Source organism: Mytilus trossulus, chromosome 10, assembly GCF_036588685.1.
Source record: "Mytilus trossulus isolate FHL-02 chromosome 10, PNRI_Mtr1.1.1.hap1, whole genome shotgun sequence".
Classification (NCBI taxonomy): domain Eukaryota; kingdom Metazoa; phylum Mollusca; class Bivalvia; order Mytilida; family Mytilidae; genus Mytilus; species Mytilus trossulus.
The window spans coordinates 75826722-75842292 of record NC_086382.1 but is presented as its reverse complement, the minus strand read 5'-3'; the positions used below and the strand labels follow the sequence as shown (position 1 = coordinate 75842292).

General features: G+C 31.2%; 1 protein-coding gene across 1 annotated transcript in view; it reads right to left on the bottom strand.

Moving 5' to 3' along the window:
• Positions 1-15558, bottom strand: part of LOC134688182 (uncharacterized) — a 76049-nt gene extending 60491 nt beyond the window's left edge. The window contains exons 1-8 of the mRNA XM_063548652.1: positions 15407-15558; positions 12985-13192; positions 11667-12184; positions 8198-8335; positions 7210-7413; positions 5813-6055; positions 3340-3450; positions 927-2095 (exon numbers count right to left, since the gene is read on the bottom strand). Coding sequence (XP_063404722.1) covers positions 927-2095; positions 3340-3450; positions 5813-6055; positions 7210-7413; positions 8198-8335; positions 11667-12184; positions 12985-13117 — 2516 coding nt within the window. The 5' untranslated portion in view covers positions 13118-13192; positions 15407-15558. The remainder of the gene's footprint in view (positions 1-926; positions 2096-3339; positions 3451-5812; positions 6056-7209; positions 7414-8197; positions 8336-11666; positions 12185-12984; positions 13193-15406) is intronic.
• Positions 15559-15571: the final 13 nt, after the last annotated feature.

Sequence of the window (15571 nt, the reverse complement as noted above, 5' to 3'; positions counted from 1 at the left end):
ACATGTACAAGATATGCATGATATAAGCAAGAACAATTATAAGTCCGATGATTGCTACACACAAATACACCTAGAGGAAAATCATTCCATCTCACTATGTACTATGTATTTTTTTAACTTTAAAAGTCCCATTGCTTGTAGAGTTGACTGAAACAGCAAATTTAAAACTTCATGATTTTCCCCCCTCAAACCAATTCAAGACCCAAGACAAATAAAAGTAAGGCAAATTTTAGAAATTTCCAACATAGCTTATATAATTAATTTTTGAAAAAAGAATGTTTCTGATTTGATTTCAGTTACCTATTCATTTAGTTGAATATCTGACCTATTGACATTGAAAATCAAATTGCTAATTGGTAAAAACATTGCCAAAGTGGTGTTTATTTGATTAACATATCTACTGTGTGCATGTTTTGATTGTGCATTTTTGTTACCCTCTGATTCCTCCAATATGTTAGGTTAAAATTAGCTACAAAATGTATACATGTACAAAAAAAATGTATGTACTCGAAATCGAAATGTGTACCTACATTTTCAGGATGTAATAAGTTTTAATTGACATGACTATTTTCTTGTAACTTTCTTACTTTCTACTGAAATCAAATTTATGCTGTCAGAAATATTACCACACATAAATCTAGTTTATGAAATCACACATAATCATTTCCACAATTTGGCCTTTCTCTGGTAAATCGTGGCTTGCTCATTCTTGTTGCAAGTCATGCAATCTGTTCATCATTTTAGGACACTGTCAAATGACTGTGTTTTTTCTGTTTCCTTGTGCATGACAAGTCTGAATTGTCTGAAAGGTACATCATACTCTCAAGAAATCTGTGTGAATTTCAAAGGAACAATTTCAAACTTGCATAAGCACTCTAGCTATAATATTTCCCTGAATTTTTCTATTTCAATGAGAACCTAAACACTACAACATAACTTCTTCAATATCATCATCAAAATGGGAATGGTCTATTGCAGAAACAGCTGGCTTTGCCTGAAATGTTGTGTTTGGTTGCCTGCCTCTCTTCGGCAACATTTTTGATGAATCAAACACAGATGAGTCATTATCGTCTAGAATACCACTGCCCCCACCTCCAAACAATGACGATGCTCGTTCACCCCTTAGTGAATTTGTTGTAGTTGATTTTTTATTATCATCCTCCCAGGGAAAGCCTGATGTTTTAGTTGCTGTTGTTTTTGTGTTCCTTACAGGTGGTTTGAAAACATCCTCACTACTATCTAAGTCAGTGGATTTTGTTGGTTTACTCGCCTGATTTCCAAACAGTTCTGACATTAAGTCCCCTTTTTTGTTTATTGGTGGTTTCTTAGCCTTGTCATCTTTGTCATAATCATCAAAGATCACCTGACCAGTAGATTTTTTAGTCTTTTTACCCCCTCCAGTTATCCCACTACTCATGCCAAATGATGGCTGATAGCCACCGACAGGAGGTGAAGGTTGCTGTTTTTTCTGACGTTCGATGTAAGGAACTGTGACATCATCTCTTGCTGGTTTACCATGATGCATATTTTCAACAGGTTTAGTAAAGGAATAACTACTTTTCTTACTTGACGTGGCAGACCCGGCATCGCTGTCACGTCTCTGTTTATTGGAGGTAACAAAAAACAATTCACTTCCTCCTCCTGTTGTTTTCTTTTCCTCCGGTTTATTCTGTCCTTCATCAATCAATCGTAACTTCTTCAGTAATTCATCTTTCTTCATTCGCTCCTCCGCCAGCTGAACATCCATTTCCATTCTATCCTTTTCGTCTCTTGCTCTTCTTTCCTGTTCATGTCTTTCTTTATCTCGTCTTTCTCTTTCTTCCCTCTCCTTTCTCTGCTGTTCTTCTCTCACTCTATGTTCCTCCGACTCCCTTTGCCTTTTCTCACCCTCCATTTTCTTCATCCATTCCTCTGCTTCCTGGTCCCGTTTCCTCTGTTCCTCCCTATCCCGTGACTCCCTCTGCCTTCTCTCCTGTTCTAATTGTTCTAATTCCCTCATTTCCTGATCGTCCCTCTCCCTCTGTCTCCTTCGGTCGTCCTCCTCAGCTCTTTGTCTTAGCTGCTCCTCTCTGTCTCTCTTATGTCTTTCTTGTTGCTGAAAAAAAGAAGTTTCAAATATAAATAAGAGAATTGTCATATTGATCAAATGGGTAGTATAAACATTTCTTATTTTGAAATATAAATTTAAAATTGCAAATGCTATAGAACAAAAAGCTAAGTGTTTAAATACAAATTACATGCAGTTTCAGCAGTATTAAAACAACAGCTAAATTCACTAATTTTACAAGATTAGAATGATTTCTCAACAAAATAAACAATATTTAACCATATATTCGTCCATGGTACAGCTCTGTATACAACCCTGTATCACCTGAATGTTTAACAAAGCTGAGTAAACACCCTAACTATTTATACAGTACAATCAATTATTCATCAGTGAGAAGGATATGATCTAAAGTGAAATTTTCTTCCAGTGACATTTATAATTGTGAAGGGAAATCTTATCTCTCTGTGTTATGAATAAAAAATACTCCAAGATTTACACAGTTAATTTCGAAGAGCTGACCATTATAATATACACCAAATCTTATGTATTCATTTCATAAAATGCAAAATAAAGCTAAATATCTAATTCAGTATTACTATATATATGATTATTATATTCACAATTATTTGCACACAAGACATTTGGATTAATTATTTATGCTCCTTCAGGAACAGATGTGTGGCATAAAGCTGAAAGATGTTATATGCTTCTTGACTTTATTCTGATATGAAACCTATAATACTGACATAATCTAAGTTGTTATAGTGATAGCAGATACAGTGCATGTACATAGGAATAAAGCTACTATATATAGTATACAAGTATACACTATAGAACTGTTAATACAGATACACTTAGTACAGTGACTAGATACTGTACTACTAATTACTGCAAATTAAGTATCTATGAGTATATATGTCTTATATATATGTCTGACAAATCTAATCACATCTACAAATGGATACACTTTCTGGGGCTAACGATACAACTGACTGTCTCACCTTTGTAACTTTGAACACAGAGAGACAGAAAGCAATAGACAGCTTGGTATATTTTGCATTATAAATGTTAAAAAGCTACATTATAGATATATTGCTATATGTACATGTATAGATTCAAACAGCAGAAGGTTACATATCAAAGTCAGGAAAATTAGACAAAAAAACAAACAAATAAAACAAGAACTGATAAGGCAACTTGTTACTATATCAAAGCAGAACAAGGGAGAGAATCATGCAAGAACTATAACTACTGATTAGTGACAGGTAGACTATAGAACACAGCTGTGATACCTTAGGTTGCCTATCAGAGTTTGGTTGAGAGGGACTGTACTCATTGCTTTCTGTTAGGAAGGTCGGATTGGCACTGATTTTTTCTTTCTGACGGACGGTCCTGTGTTTTTTCTGCCAATGAAATGATGAAGTACAGCTTAGATTTTTTTATCATATTTATTGGTTCCTTGTCTTCTTTTTTCTATTGATAGTTGTGTTGAATTAAAGTCATAAGGTCAATTTTGTATTAATGGTAAATATAAAGATCCATTTTTTTAAAAAGATGTTAATATATTGCTCAATAGGACATGGTAGTTGTTTTTCATAAATCACTGTTAGATTATTAAGGAACATGCAGGGATTCTAAAACATACAGGGGATTTTCTATAACTTATCATGCAGTGCTAAGAATATGGCAAATCAGACTTTTAAAAATGCAAGCGTTTGCATGCAAACTTTGAGGTTAAAACTTTTTCTTAAAAATTAACTGTATACAAATGCTGCAAAAAAGATTCTCATTAGTTTATGTGTCACACGGGAAATCCTGAAAGTGTAATACATGTTATAACATTCATTATGTATAGATGTGTCACACGACAAGAGAAGTCCTGAAAGTGTTAAACATGTTATAACATTCATTATGTATAGCACAGTGTACAGAGTCATCCAATCAAATCTGTGATTCTGGAGGAATACCTTGTCAGGGTAACTGCTGGAGTTATCTCCCCTTCTGTATAAGGGAGGTTTGGAAAATACTGATGATTGATCAGAAATCTTCTCCTTTTTCTGCAGAAAATGGAATGTATCGTCATTATATTTTATCCTTATCTCTTATTTTTACATTCATTGCATAGTGTCAAGTCAAATTATTTATGATTATAACCCCATTGAATGTATTGCAATTATTTTTCTATAAAAACTTTAAAAAAACTGTAACCTTAAGCTTTTAATTTAAATTAATCGACAACACTAGTAAAACAGTTGACAAAAGATTAGCATTTGGTGTATAAATGCTGATATTAAAAGAATTGTAATAAATTATTCTTCAATGTTACAGAATTTATTTTACAAATTTATAATAAATGTTTGATTAGAAAACTTTTGTCTTTTATTTACTATTCTAAACCAATGCTACCTTTTCGTATGAAAGCTGATAGGGGTTATTCAGTCTACGGTTGCTCAACATTGGCTTCGAGAAAATTCCTTCATCAGAATTTCTGTTTATCTATAAAGCACATATGATTATGAAAAACAACCATAGAATGAAATTTCAACAACATAATGTGCAACTACTTTTATTTTTAAATGCAAATTAAAAATGACCATTCCTTATAACTTACTTATAGAGATAGTTTGGTCTGATTTTGAATATTTCAAGAAAAAAATATATCATTTTAAATGCCTTAAATGGGTCTTAGTTGATAGATATTATATTTTGAGAACAAGTTGAAGACTATCTGTAAAATCTGATTTTGTTAAAATTATAAAATGACCAGTAAATAATAATCTTGTACTAAAGTTCTTGTGATTTATTAATACATAACATTCTTGGATGAGTAATTTTTCCAGCTATAAGCAAACACCTGAACTTATAAAAAATCTTAATTTTATGGAATCAATCTATTTTTATTTATGAAATCCAATTTTCATTGCCACTGCCTGAAACATATTATCTCCCCTGATACTGTATTTTAGAACATAATAAAAGTTTTGTGGTAGATCAAAAGTTGTATTTAATCAAGATAACACAAAAACTATGATTTGTTTTAAGGCTTGAATCAAAATGCACACAGATTTTTTAGCACTGTAACATAAAATACTCTTATTTAAGACATCAAAACATAGAAGACAGGGGACGAAACTCTGCACAGCACTCCAGGAACTACCTGATCTATCTGTCCTTTCTGTTTACTCCCAAACATCAGGGGTTTAGAAAAAACACCTTGCTCAGAATTTCTGTTAGGCTAGTAAATATAGAATTAAAATATTTTGGTGAAAAATTTAAAAAAAAATTATTATCTGCAAGTGAAAACATAATTACTATTAATGGCCAAAACTCATTGCCTCCTCTCCCTAAAAACCCAATGAAATCAGAAATATATATGATTCCAGCAATTTTAAATTACCAAAAAAATGTAATAATAATACAAAACTGACACATGCAATTTTGTTCATGCAAATCAATAAAGAAATTGCCATAAGGAAATAGGTTCATGCATAAATCTACATATAAAACAAACTGAACTGACTTTTCTTATTCTCAAATGGAACTGAAAAGGTCAAACAAATTTTGTAAATGATAGCATGAAAATTTATGTATCTATATTAATTTTACTAATAAAGATATTTTTTGTATTTCCAACCCTGATGCTTCAACACAAAGGGAAACTTTCAATACAACACATCATGCACAACTTAACATTTGGTGAAAACTTAACAGAACTAAACAAAGGTGTGTGGAATAGGTGAACACAACATCAAACAAAGTGAGTACCTCTTGTGTAGTACTATAGTCGTGTGGGTCAGAACTATAATTGGTCCCACTATGTCCCTTATTATAGGAGGAGTTCAGGTCAGATTGTTTGCTATCATATTCTCTGTCTTTATCAAAGCTGTTATTTTGAGATGATCGATAGGTAAGGTTTGGCTGTTTTTTAGACTCTTTATTTTTATGGATACTTCTATTACTACTGCCTGCTGTTTGGAAAGCCATTTTAGGTCCATCACCTCTCTGAAACTGTGCAATAAATAAAAAAATACACAAAGCAAGGGACACAACACCACACACAGAATGTGAAACAGTAAGTGAATTATCTCCCTTCCCAATGATGTGAAACAAAACAAAAAACACAATCATTGTACTGTGAATCAACTTATAAAACAATTGGTTGTAACATCTGACATAATGTGAAACAAAACAAAAACACAATCATTGTACTGTGAATCAACTTATAAAGGATTGGTTTTACATTCGACATAATGTAAAACAAAACAAAAATCACCAATATTGTACCATTTGCACTGTGAATCAACATATAAAACGACTCGTTAAACATCTTATATAATGTGAAACACTGTGAGAATATACTTATTCCTATAGAAACTAATCTGCATGAATATTAGTATAACTAAATAACTCTTAAAAATATGGCTCTTCTAAAGCAAAACTTTCATTGAATACACCTGAAACACCATAACACAAACTTAAGACACCCTTGACCATGAAACACATATACACAATTCATCAACCCACCTCTTTAACTTTCCAATACATCTGTAAATATTGATACATAACCTATTACTCATTTGTTCATTTAGGATATCTTACAAACTTTATAAGACTTTCTACATTTACGATATATATTGTCTTTTTACAGCAAAATAGAAAATAAAAAATGTAATAACTTGCAATTTGTCAACATAACAGTTTAGTTACAGACAAACTGCTAGATAGATTAATGTACCTAAATTTAGAATTGGTTATGAAACTGAGCCACTACAAACAACTTCTGCAGTTTGCTTTGACTGAGCTAGATCAATTCAATAGGTGTCTCCAACACCCTAAGAACCTAGGATACTATCAAAGCTGCTTTAAATAGTTACTGCATGGAATTCTTTTGGTTTTTGTTTAAGATTCAAGTTTGAAAATATTCTGATACACTCTGCTATAAGATTAAAACCTGATGAACAGGCAAATAGCCTTTACAAATGTATGTAAAGAGATTTATACACTAGTACTGTAAATAAACAAGATTCAGAACATTACAAATAAACTACCTCTCTTTGAAGAGGTCACAACATAATAAATAAACTACCTCTCTTTGAAGAGGTCAGCACATAATAAATAAACTACCTCTCTTTGAAGAGGTCAGAACATAATAAATAAACTACCTCTCTTTGAAGACGTTCCTCTTCCTTTCGCTTGTCCTCAAACATTTTCATTTTCTCTCTAGGTGTTATATCATGTAATGATGGGTTACGTTTTCTACGTCCTGGAGGTGGTGTTCTGTTTGGGGTCCCACTATATGAGGCAGGTAATTTTTTACCTTTCCGTAAACTGTAAATATTTGCTAGCTCAACAGCTTTTACTTTTTCCTGGAATGATAAATAAACAAACTTCAAATCTATAAAAACTGTAAGAAACAAGTTACAGGACTATATTATTGGGTTATATCAATGACATTTTGTTACTTATTTCAACCTGGTGCATTTCATCTGAACAATGATGATTATGATCTGTGAGAAGCTAAGACATTGGTTAAACAGGAAATAAATGCATGATTTTGATGTATAGTTGTTAATTTCTGTGTCATTTTGGTCTCTTGTGGAGAGTTGTCTCATTGGCAATCATACCACATCTCTTTTTTTATATGATTTTGAGTGTTGTTTTTTCTATATTTTGTCTAGATACCTGTGTTGATATTTACTGACTTTAGTATACCAGAAGTTTGTTTTATCTTCATGACCTGTATTTAATGGTTTATGAAATAATGTTTTGGAAGACTGTAGCACAGCTAGGTCTCTGAAGGTCCTTTGGTTAGTTGTTTTTCATTGCTGTCTCATCCATGTACATTCTTAAAATCCTATTATTATTATATACTGTAAACTAACTTATTTTCGCAGAAACATTATTTCGCGTTTTACTCTTTGTAAACTATTTCGCGGCTATTTAATTTCGCGATTTTCTAATTCTGGATATAGTTTAATAAAGAAAGATATAAGTTTTACATATTCGGGATGATTTATATTCGCGTTAATTTTCTACTCACGAAAGTCGCGAAAATAAATCGCTCGCGAAAATAAGTTGGTTTACAGTATTTAGTAGTATAGATATATACTTAAACTTGATACAAATTTTGTAAAAAGATTATAAACAAACCCTTAATCTATTCTGTAATTCTTCGTTGTCATTCCGCAAACTTTCCATCTGTTTCTGAAAATCTCTGTGACGTGCAATTTCTATTCCTAACTCATGACGATGATTCTTGTTTAAATGATTAATATGTTTCTCTAAATCCTATAAAGAAAAAAACATCAAATCATTCGACATACAAATTTATCTTTAAATCAAATATCATAATTATAAAAGTGGACTCAGACAGTTTGCATACACTGTAGCATATGAATTTAATAAAAAAAAAGTTTCTCTCTCTCAAAACATCATTCTTATAATCTATCATTTTAATTTTGACAAAACTCAATTTGATATAGCTCTGAGAATTGCCACCTCCTTTGTTTTAAAAAGCTTGTGCTAGTCTGTCATTCTGTTGGACTTGGAACATTTAGCAAGAAAATGGCTAACAATTCAAAGTATCTATCAAAAATTTCTGAACTTTAGAAGTTTTTGATAGATACTTTCTTCGTTTCATTCCATAAACTTTTGTAAATTACAAGCCTCATCTATTTTTAGAAATTGCCTTTTTTTCTCAAGAACTGATCCTTAGGTTTATCTGCAGTGTTATAAATGTTGCCTTGTATATTATATATATGTATATATGTGCATGTACATATTAACCCTTGGCAAAGTTAGTGGGGGTGGATGGCGAGAATTTGACCCAAAGTTGGATATCCGATGCAAAAAAAAAGCATCAATTTCTTGATTTGACAATAATCCCTACACCTTGCATACAGCGATCGCGACTATCATTACAGATGAGACAAAAAATTAAAACAAAACTACAGCAAAATAAATTTACAGCTTTTTCTCTCCACAAGAAAGTAATTATATGTACAATTTATGGAATTATAGCGAAAAATGTGACAGGGTTATAATTGCAATCATTTTTAAATTGCATTACTATATATTTGATATGAATTCAACAGGATTTTTCCTTCTGAAATTACATGTACAGTAGCTAGAAAGTTGAAAATTTTCCAAAGATATGTTTTTCATATCAACTGCATTTTGTATACATGGTATTTTAAGGGATCATTGTCTGTTTTAATAAATCTGTATAATTTTCTCTTGTGATGGCAATTGGTCAATTGACTTCAAATGTTTATAAACGATCATCAATTTTCCATTATTTACATGACTTTTAAAACCACAACAAAGATCTATCCAGATAATACCCCTGTTTTTAATAGTTTTAAAGGATTATTTAATGGCACTCCATAAAGATTAATAGGGTTGAATGCTCCAGGGGTCAAAACCGTCATTATTGATTGTTATTAAAAATCTATTGTGTATTGGCCCATTGACAAATTCTAATCCTTTGTACATATCTTACAAGCATATTTCGAGTAAAGATGTCACTATAATTTCAAAAATATTTACTATCAGCATCCTAAACTTCCTGGATAATATATTAAATTCCCAACAAATTTTGATTCCCATGACTTTATAGATTGCATGTTCAATGATTTATGTACTAGACAGTGATAATAATATAAACAAATCGCTCCGTATTACAATAGGAGATTGAATGTAAAAAATTAATGACAAGAGAAATTATTGATCATCAATTGTCTTATTGATCACAAAATACCTGTGAAAATCACCTGATTAAATACAAGATGAATCTTCAGAGATAAGAGATTTGATTTCCATGATAAGTGCAGGAAAATCAAGAATGTGTCCATAATACATGGATTCCCTACTCACACTATTATTATCTTTATGTTCAGTTAGCATGAAATTAGGGTAAAAACTCAATTTGGCATTGAAATTTGAAAGATCATATCATAGACATAGGGAACATGTGCATTAAGTTTCAAGTTGATTGGACTTTAACTAAATCAAAAGCTACACATGTACTTTGACTAAAAACTTTAACCTGAAGTGGGACATGTGGATGAACAGACAAACAAACATACACACAGACCGAAAAGCATATAATGCCCATAAATGGGGCATAAAAATTGAACAAGCCAGCACAACATATTAAAGTGATTTTACCCTTAAAACATTTCTATAAATGTATATAAATATATGCAATATCGGCATACATGTATATGCAAAAGATAAAGATACATTTATCAAAAATGATTTATATAATTAAATTATGACTAACTTTTAAAGATATATATCAGATTGCTTTTGGCTTATTTAAGGTAATTATGTGTGTACAACTACAATTTCAATTTTTCAAATCTTTGCCCAAAAAAGAGGTGTTTTCACCTGTTGTTCTTTTTGGCTTTTCTTAGTAGTTTATAGACTTTGAAGGCAATAAAGATAAAGTTTTTGTGAAGTTCTGCAAATTTTTATCCAAATTTAAATATCGGTGACAGCAAGTCACACTGCAGACAACTTTCTTATTCATACAAATGTTGTCTCTTTGACACATTCCCCATTTCCATTCTCAATTTTAAATGTATAAAGAAAAAAATTAACAACTGATTTTTTTTGGCAATTACAACACAACATTTTTAAAAGCAATACACAATCCATGGCAAAAGATAAAACAGGGTTCATGTGATTGTTTTCTTTAATGCTATATATATATTTGTAGTTTTGGCACCAAATGACACCCATTATAAATCTATACATGTATTAAGCAATTAGAAAGTTCAAGTCATTATCGGTGTACCACAATGTTATACCCATCTGGTATCACTGTCAGACATTTATTGGATATTTTTGTATCTATAGTAATCCATTTGTTCATCTAAATTATCAGTATATATATAGTAATATAGATTTAACTTGCTTCCATAAAAAGCATCGCTGTTTTCCTTTGTAATTGATTGCAAATTTCCACAACTGATTTGATCATGTCAGTGTGTTTACAGAAAAATTCTAAAGCATACTATAAGCAATGTGGAGACAACATCACATACAAATGTATAACTCATTATAAGCTTTGTAATTTATAATTTTTGGTACTAAGGCCATAATTAGAATAGGTTTGTTTGCCCAAAATCTACCTACCCAGAAAAAAGCTGCCTACTCAAATTCTTTTATTGTCCTGATTTGAAGATTTTTTTTTTAATCAGATAGGCAATGTAGACTAATAAACACCCGATACTTCAATTTCTCTTTTTGAAGAAAAAAAAGAAAATGCCTACCTACCTACCCACTGCCTCAACCTTTGGGTAGGGTTTGGGCAAACCAAAATATTTTTAATTGTGGCCTACAGAACCAGACATTTTGTTATTTGATATAGCCATGATAGTCTAACAGTAGTTATATTTTTTTCTAAATATTTTAGTCAATATATATATATTATTAAATGTACATGTATAAAAGTAAAATTAATAAATCAGAGTAACTTCTTTCAGATTAAGATAAAAATAATACACATATTTAGCTTTGAGTTTGAAATTTTCAATGGTTATCAGATCCATAGCAGAGTAGGATATTTTATAAAAATACAAGCCACAATGTTACTATAGCACATTATTCTTACCCGAACTTTGACATCCTTTTCTTCTAAATCTATTTCAGTTTGTTGAACTTTCTTTTGTAACTCCTGTCTTTCTAAAAGGTTTTTGTCTTCAGCTAGATTTTTAAATTTTTTTAGTTTACTTTTAGTTTTATCGAGCTCATCCTCGGCATCCCTTAGGTATCGGTCTGTCCGTTGATATTTATCCTGTGTTTTTTTTAACTGTTCCCGTAAAGTTCTCACTTCGTTGTTATGTCTTTGCAGTAGCTGCGGTATATCACTCTCCTCATTTTCAAACTTCCCTAATGCCTTTTCTTGTCTTTTTTGTGTTTTCTTTAACAATTTGTTCTCTTCTTTCATTTCATCCAAATTTAACCGGAAATCTTGAAGTTGATTTTTTAATTCGTTAATTCGTAAGTTTTTGGACGACAACATTCTCTGGACAGCATTGTCTACTTTTGGTTCCTGTGACTGAGCTGTTGCTCTGCTTGATATTCTTCCTTTGTGTCCTCGATTGGTCGGAGGCTTCTTCCTTGCTGTTACTGTCAAAAAAAAGAGGGGATTCATTTTCACAGTTATGTTCACACAACATGCTTATGACCAGTATCATGACATGATACACAGTTTCCAGATAAGCTAACGTTGTAGATTGTTAACATTACTGTAGAATATATGTAACAAACTGACCACAAGGTATATTGTAGACTGTTATCAATAATTCATAGAAACCTTGTCTATACTAATCACCCAAATTTGGTCTGAAATTAGAACTTCACATACATTGTTCTTATTATCTTAATGCCAATGTTTGTTGACTAAAAATCATAAATAATTTATAAATATATCTATATATATATTGGTATGCTGATTCTTTCCCATTAATAGCTATAACTTAAAGCTTAGAACTCCAAAGTTAACCAATTAGTATGGTTGGCAGTACATAATTAATATTTCTTCATTTAATATTTGCTGACAATCATATATGCCTTATAATCTTTGTACATGTATTCTCCATGTTGAGATACATTTATAAATAGCATTCTATAAAATGTTTTACAATATGAAAAAAACAATTATGTAAATATTGTAAATTAGATGTTATACTCTGTCAGATTTAGCCATTTTTTCAATCTATGGTTATTTGATGATAGAATTTTGAATAAATTCATGACACAATTTAGAAAAATTGACACACAAATTCATCATTGTTTGAAATTGAAATTTGATCAATGCTGGTGTTTTTTTTTTTATTAAATACATTTTTGTAATAGGTATTATGTATGCATGTAATGATGTACATTTATTTTTGTATGTCATACTATCGTGTTAAATTTTTTCTCACCTTGAGCTACTTTTCTAGTCTGCGGAGATTGTTTCTTGACGCTCTCATCGTCCTCATCACTAACAAATGAATCACTGTAATCGTAATCATCATAATCATCTTTGTCTTTATGTCCGTTATGTCGAGACGCCATGTTGATTTTGTTGTTATCCTAGAAATCCTTTTATTTCTGTATTTAAAGTACCATATCAACTTAGGCTCCAAACATCTGTAATATAAATGAGTTAATACTCTCTCTAAATAAAGATATTATTATTATTATTATATTAATAACATATAAATATATATACCTATAGGATATGTACATAGGGAAAAAAATTGGAGTATTTACAAGTGAAACTGTTACCTATTGCTCACTAATAATAACATAAGTGTACCTCCGCTCAAATATTGGAAAACAGGTAGTTGTTGAGTGATGAATCTGAAAATGCATTACACAGTAAACATGGTATAGCTGACTTATTTAAAAGTAAAATCCAATATGTCACAACAGACATTGGAAGAGCAAACATGTTGTGATATATGTATACATGTTCACTGTAAGATGGTGCCAAAGGAACATCCCTGTCCAAATAAAGGAAAATTAACAATAGGGGACTAAAATTCATCCCTTTTGACGTATGTTTTTGTGGATCGTCCCATGAAGGTCTTCACTGAGTTTTGTCAATAACTGTAATTCCTAAAAGTACAAAAACAAGTCTGCTATAAAAGGGGAGTAATTAGTGCCCATAGAAATACCTACAACCTGTTTATGAACTTTGCTGCTGAAACTGAACTAGTTAATCAACTTTGTTTCTGAAAGGTATACTTTGGATGTATATTACTTGCTATACATATATATCCATGAGTCCTTCAAAGACAAGGATGTGTGAAAACCTTAATAGGCAGCTATTAAATGATTTGGCTGATGTGATGCTCAAATATGAAGATAAGAACTAGGTACCATAAATCTAGTTCACAATTTCACTTCAGTTATTTTCAGGGGGTATGACTCAAAATTATGGACTTGTAAAAAGCTCACTGCACAGGGAATCATTAAATGGCACAGGGCGTCATTTGGAAAAGGGCAGGAAAACTGCCATCTGAAAATAATCTAGCTAAAACACAGGCATGACAGGCCTGTATATATAATTAAGAATTAATTCATGGGGGCTTGAATATATCATGATTTTAGCCGGGTTTGCCCTTTATGTCAAATATTTTACCCTGAGCATTAGCAATAGTAAAACCATGAATTATTTCAAATCTAATAGAAAATTAGGCAATTCTTTTAGATAAATGCAGCGCTATCCATGAGGGCAAATATTTGCTGTTCGCATTGATATAAATAAACTAAAAGCACTATTAAATTGGTTAAAAAAGAACGGAGCAAACTGAATTAGTGACATGCTTATAAACTATTGACAATTTCTTAATTAGATAGTTTTGGATGAATTCAAATGATTAATTACTTACATGGGTTACATGTACAAAAAAAAAATGGTTTAAAGCACGTTTTAGCATTGATTTTCAGTTTCACAAGCCGACATATTTTCTAGTAAATTCTTATATTTTATATTTTCCCATCATCATTCTATGACTTAGGGAAGCTTCTCAAGTTTTGGGCGTGTAACTAAAAGTGTTTGAAGGATGTCATGTTAGAATAGTCTATAATAGTTGTAATTGTAAGTACTTTAAATAGTTGAAAGTTTTAAATGTAGATATAAGGCTATCATAGCTTTAAGAAGATTGTCATGTACTGTACAAAGTGTTCACAGGATTATACACAATCTCATAAAGTAGAAGTTACATGTTATTAAATACAATGTAGTATCAAGCTTTCGTAGTTGATAAGAAAGTGATGTCTTTACCCTATTCAAGTGTCCGTCACCGGCATCAGAATGATTGAGGAAGAATGAGTCCTGCGTACAAGCAAGTGGAGTAACTTCTGTTTCATGTAATTTCCTCCGTTATTTATCGGAGCAATCCCACTTGGGGATATATGATTTTAAAATATTTACACAGATATGTTTACAGTGTGGTGGCCATGGGGTGCTCAAGTTTAAAAAAAAAATTATATACAGGTAAAACTGTGAATTTTAAGAACAAGTTATTTAAAATATGTGCTCTGTGTTGAAGGCCGTACTTTAACCTACTGTATAATGGTTTACTTTTTAAAATGTTATTTGAATGGAGAGTTGTCTCATTGGCACTCACACCACATCTTCCTATATCTATTTACATCATTTATAATTCTACCTAGTTTAGAGTTCATGATTTTAAAAACCGTTTAAAATCCACAGTTCTAGTAAACATACATATATTATTGTCTAATATTGAGATAATTGACTGTACTTTTTATATTGAGTTTGACACAAAAATGTCATAATAAACATTGATATTAAAATATGATACAAAAACAACATGTTTTTTCTTCAATTACCTGATAAAAGTTCAATATTTCCAATGTTTTTAGATATATTTGCAAATTTCTAATGCAACGAAACGAATGAACACATGTAAAGTGAAACTATTTGACCCCGGTGTGCATTTGTTTACCTGCCCAGCAACAAGCCACAACAGATGTGTGAAGAATTTGTGACGTCAC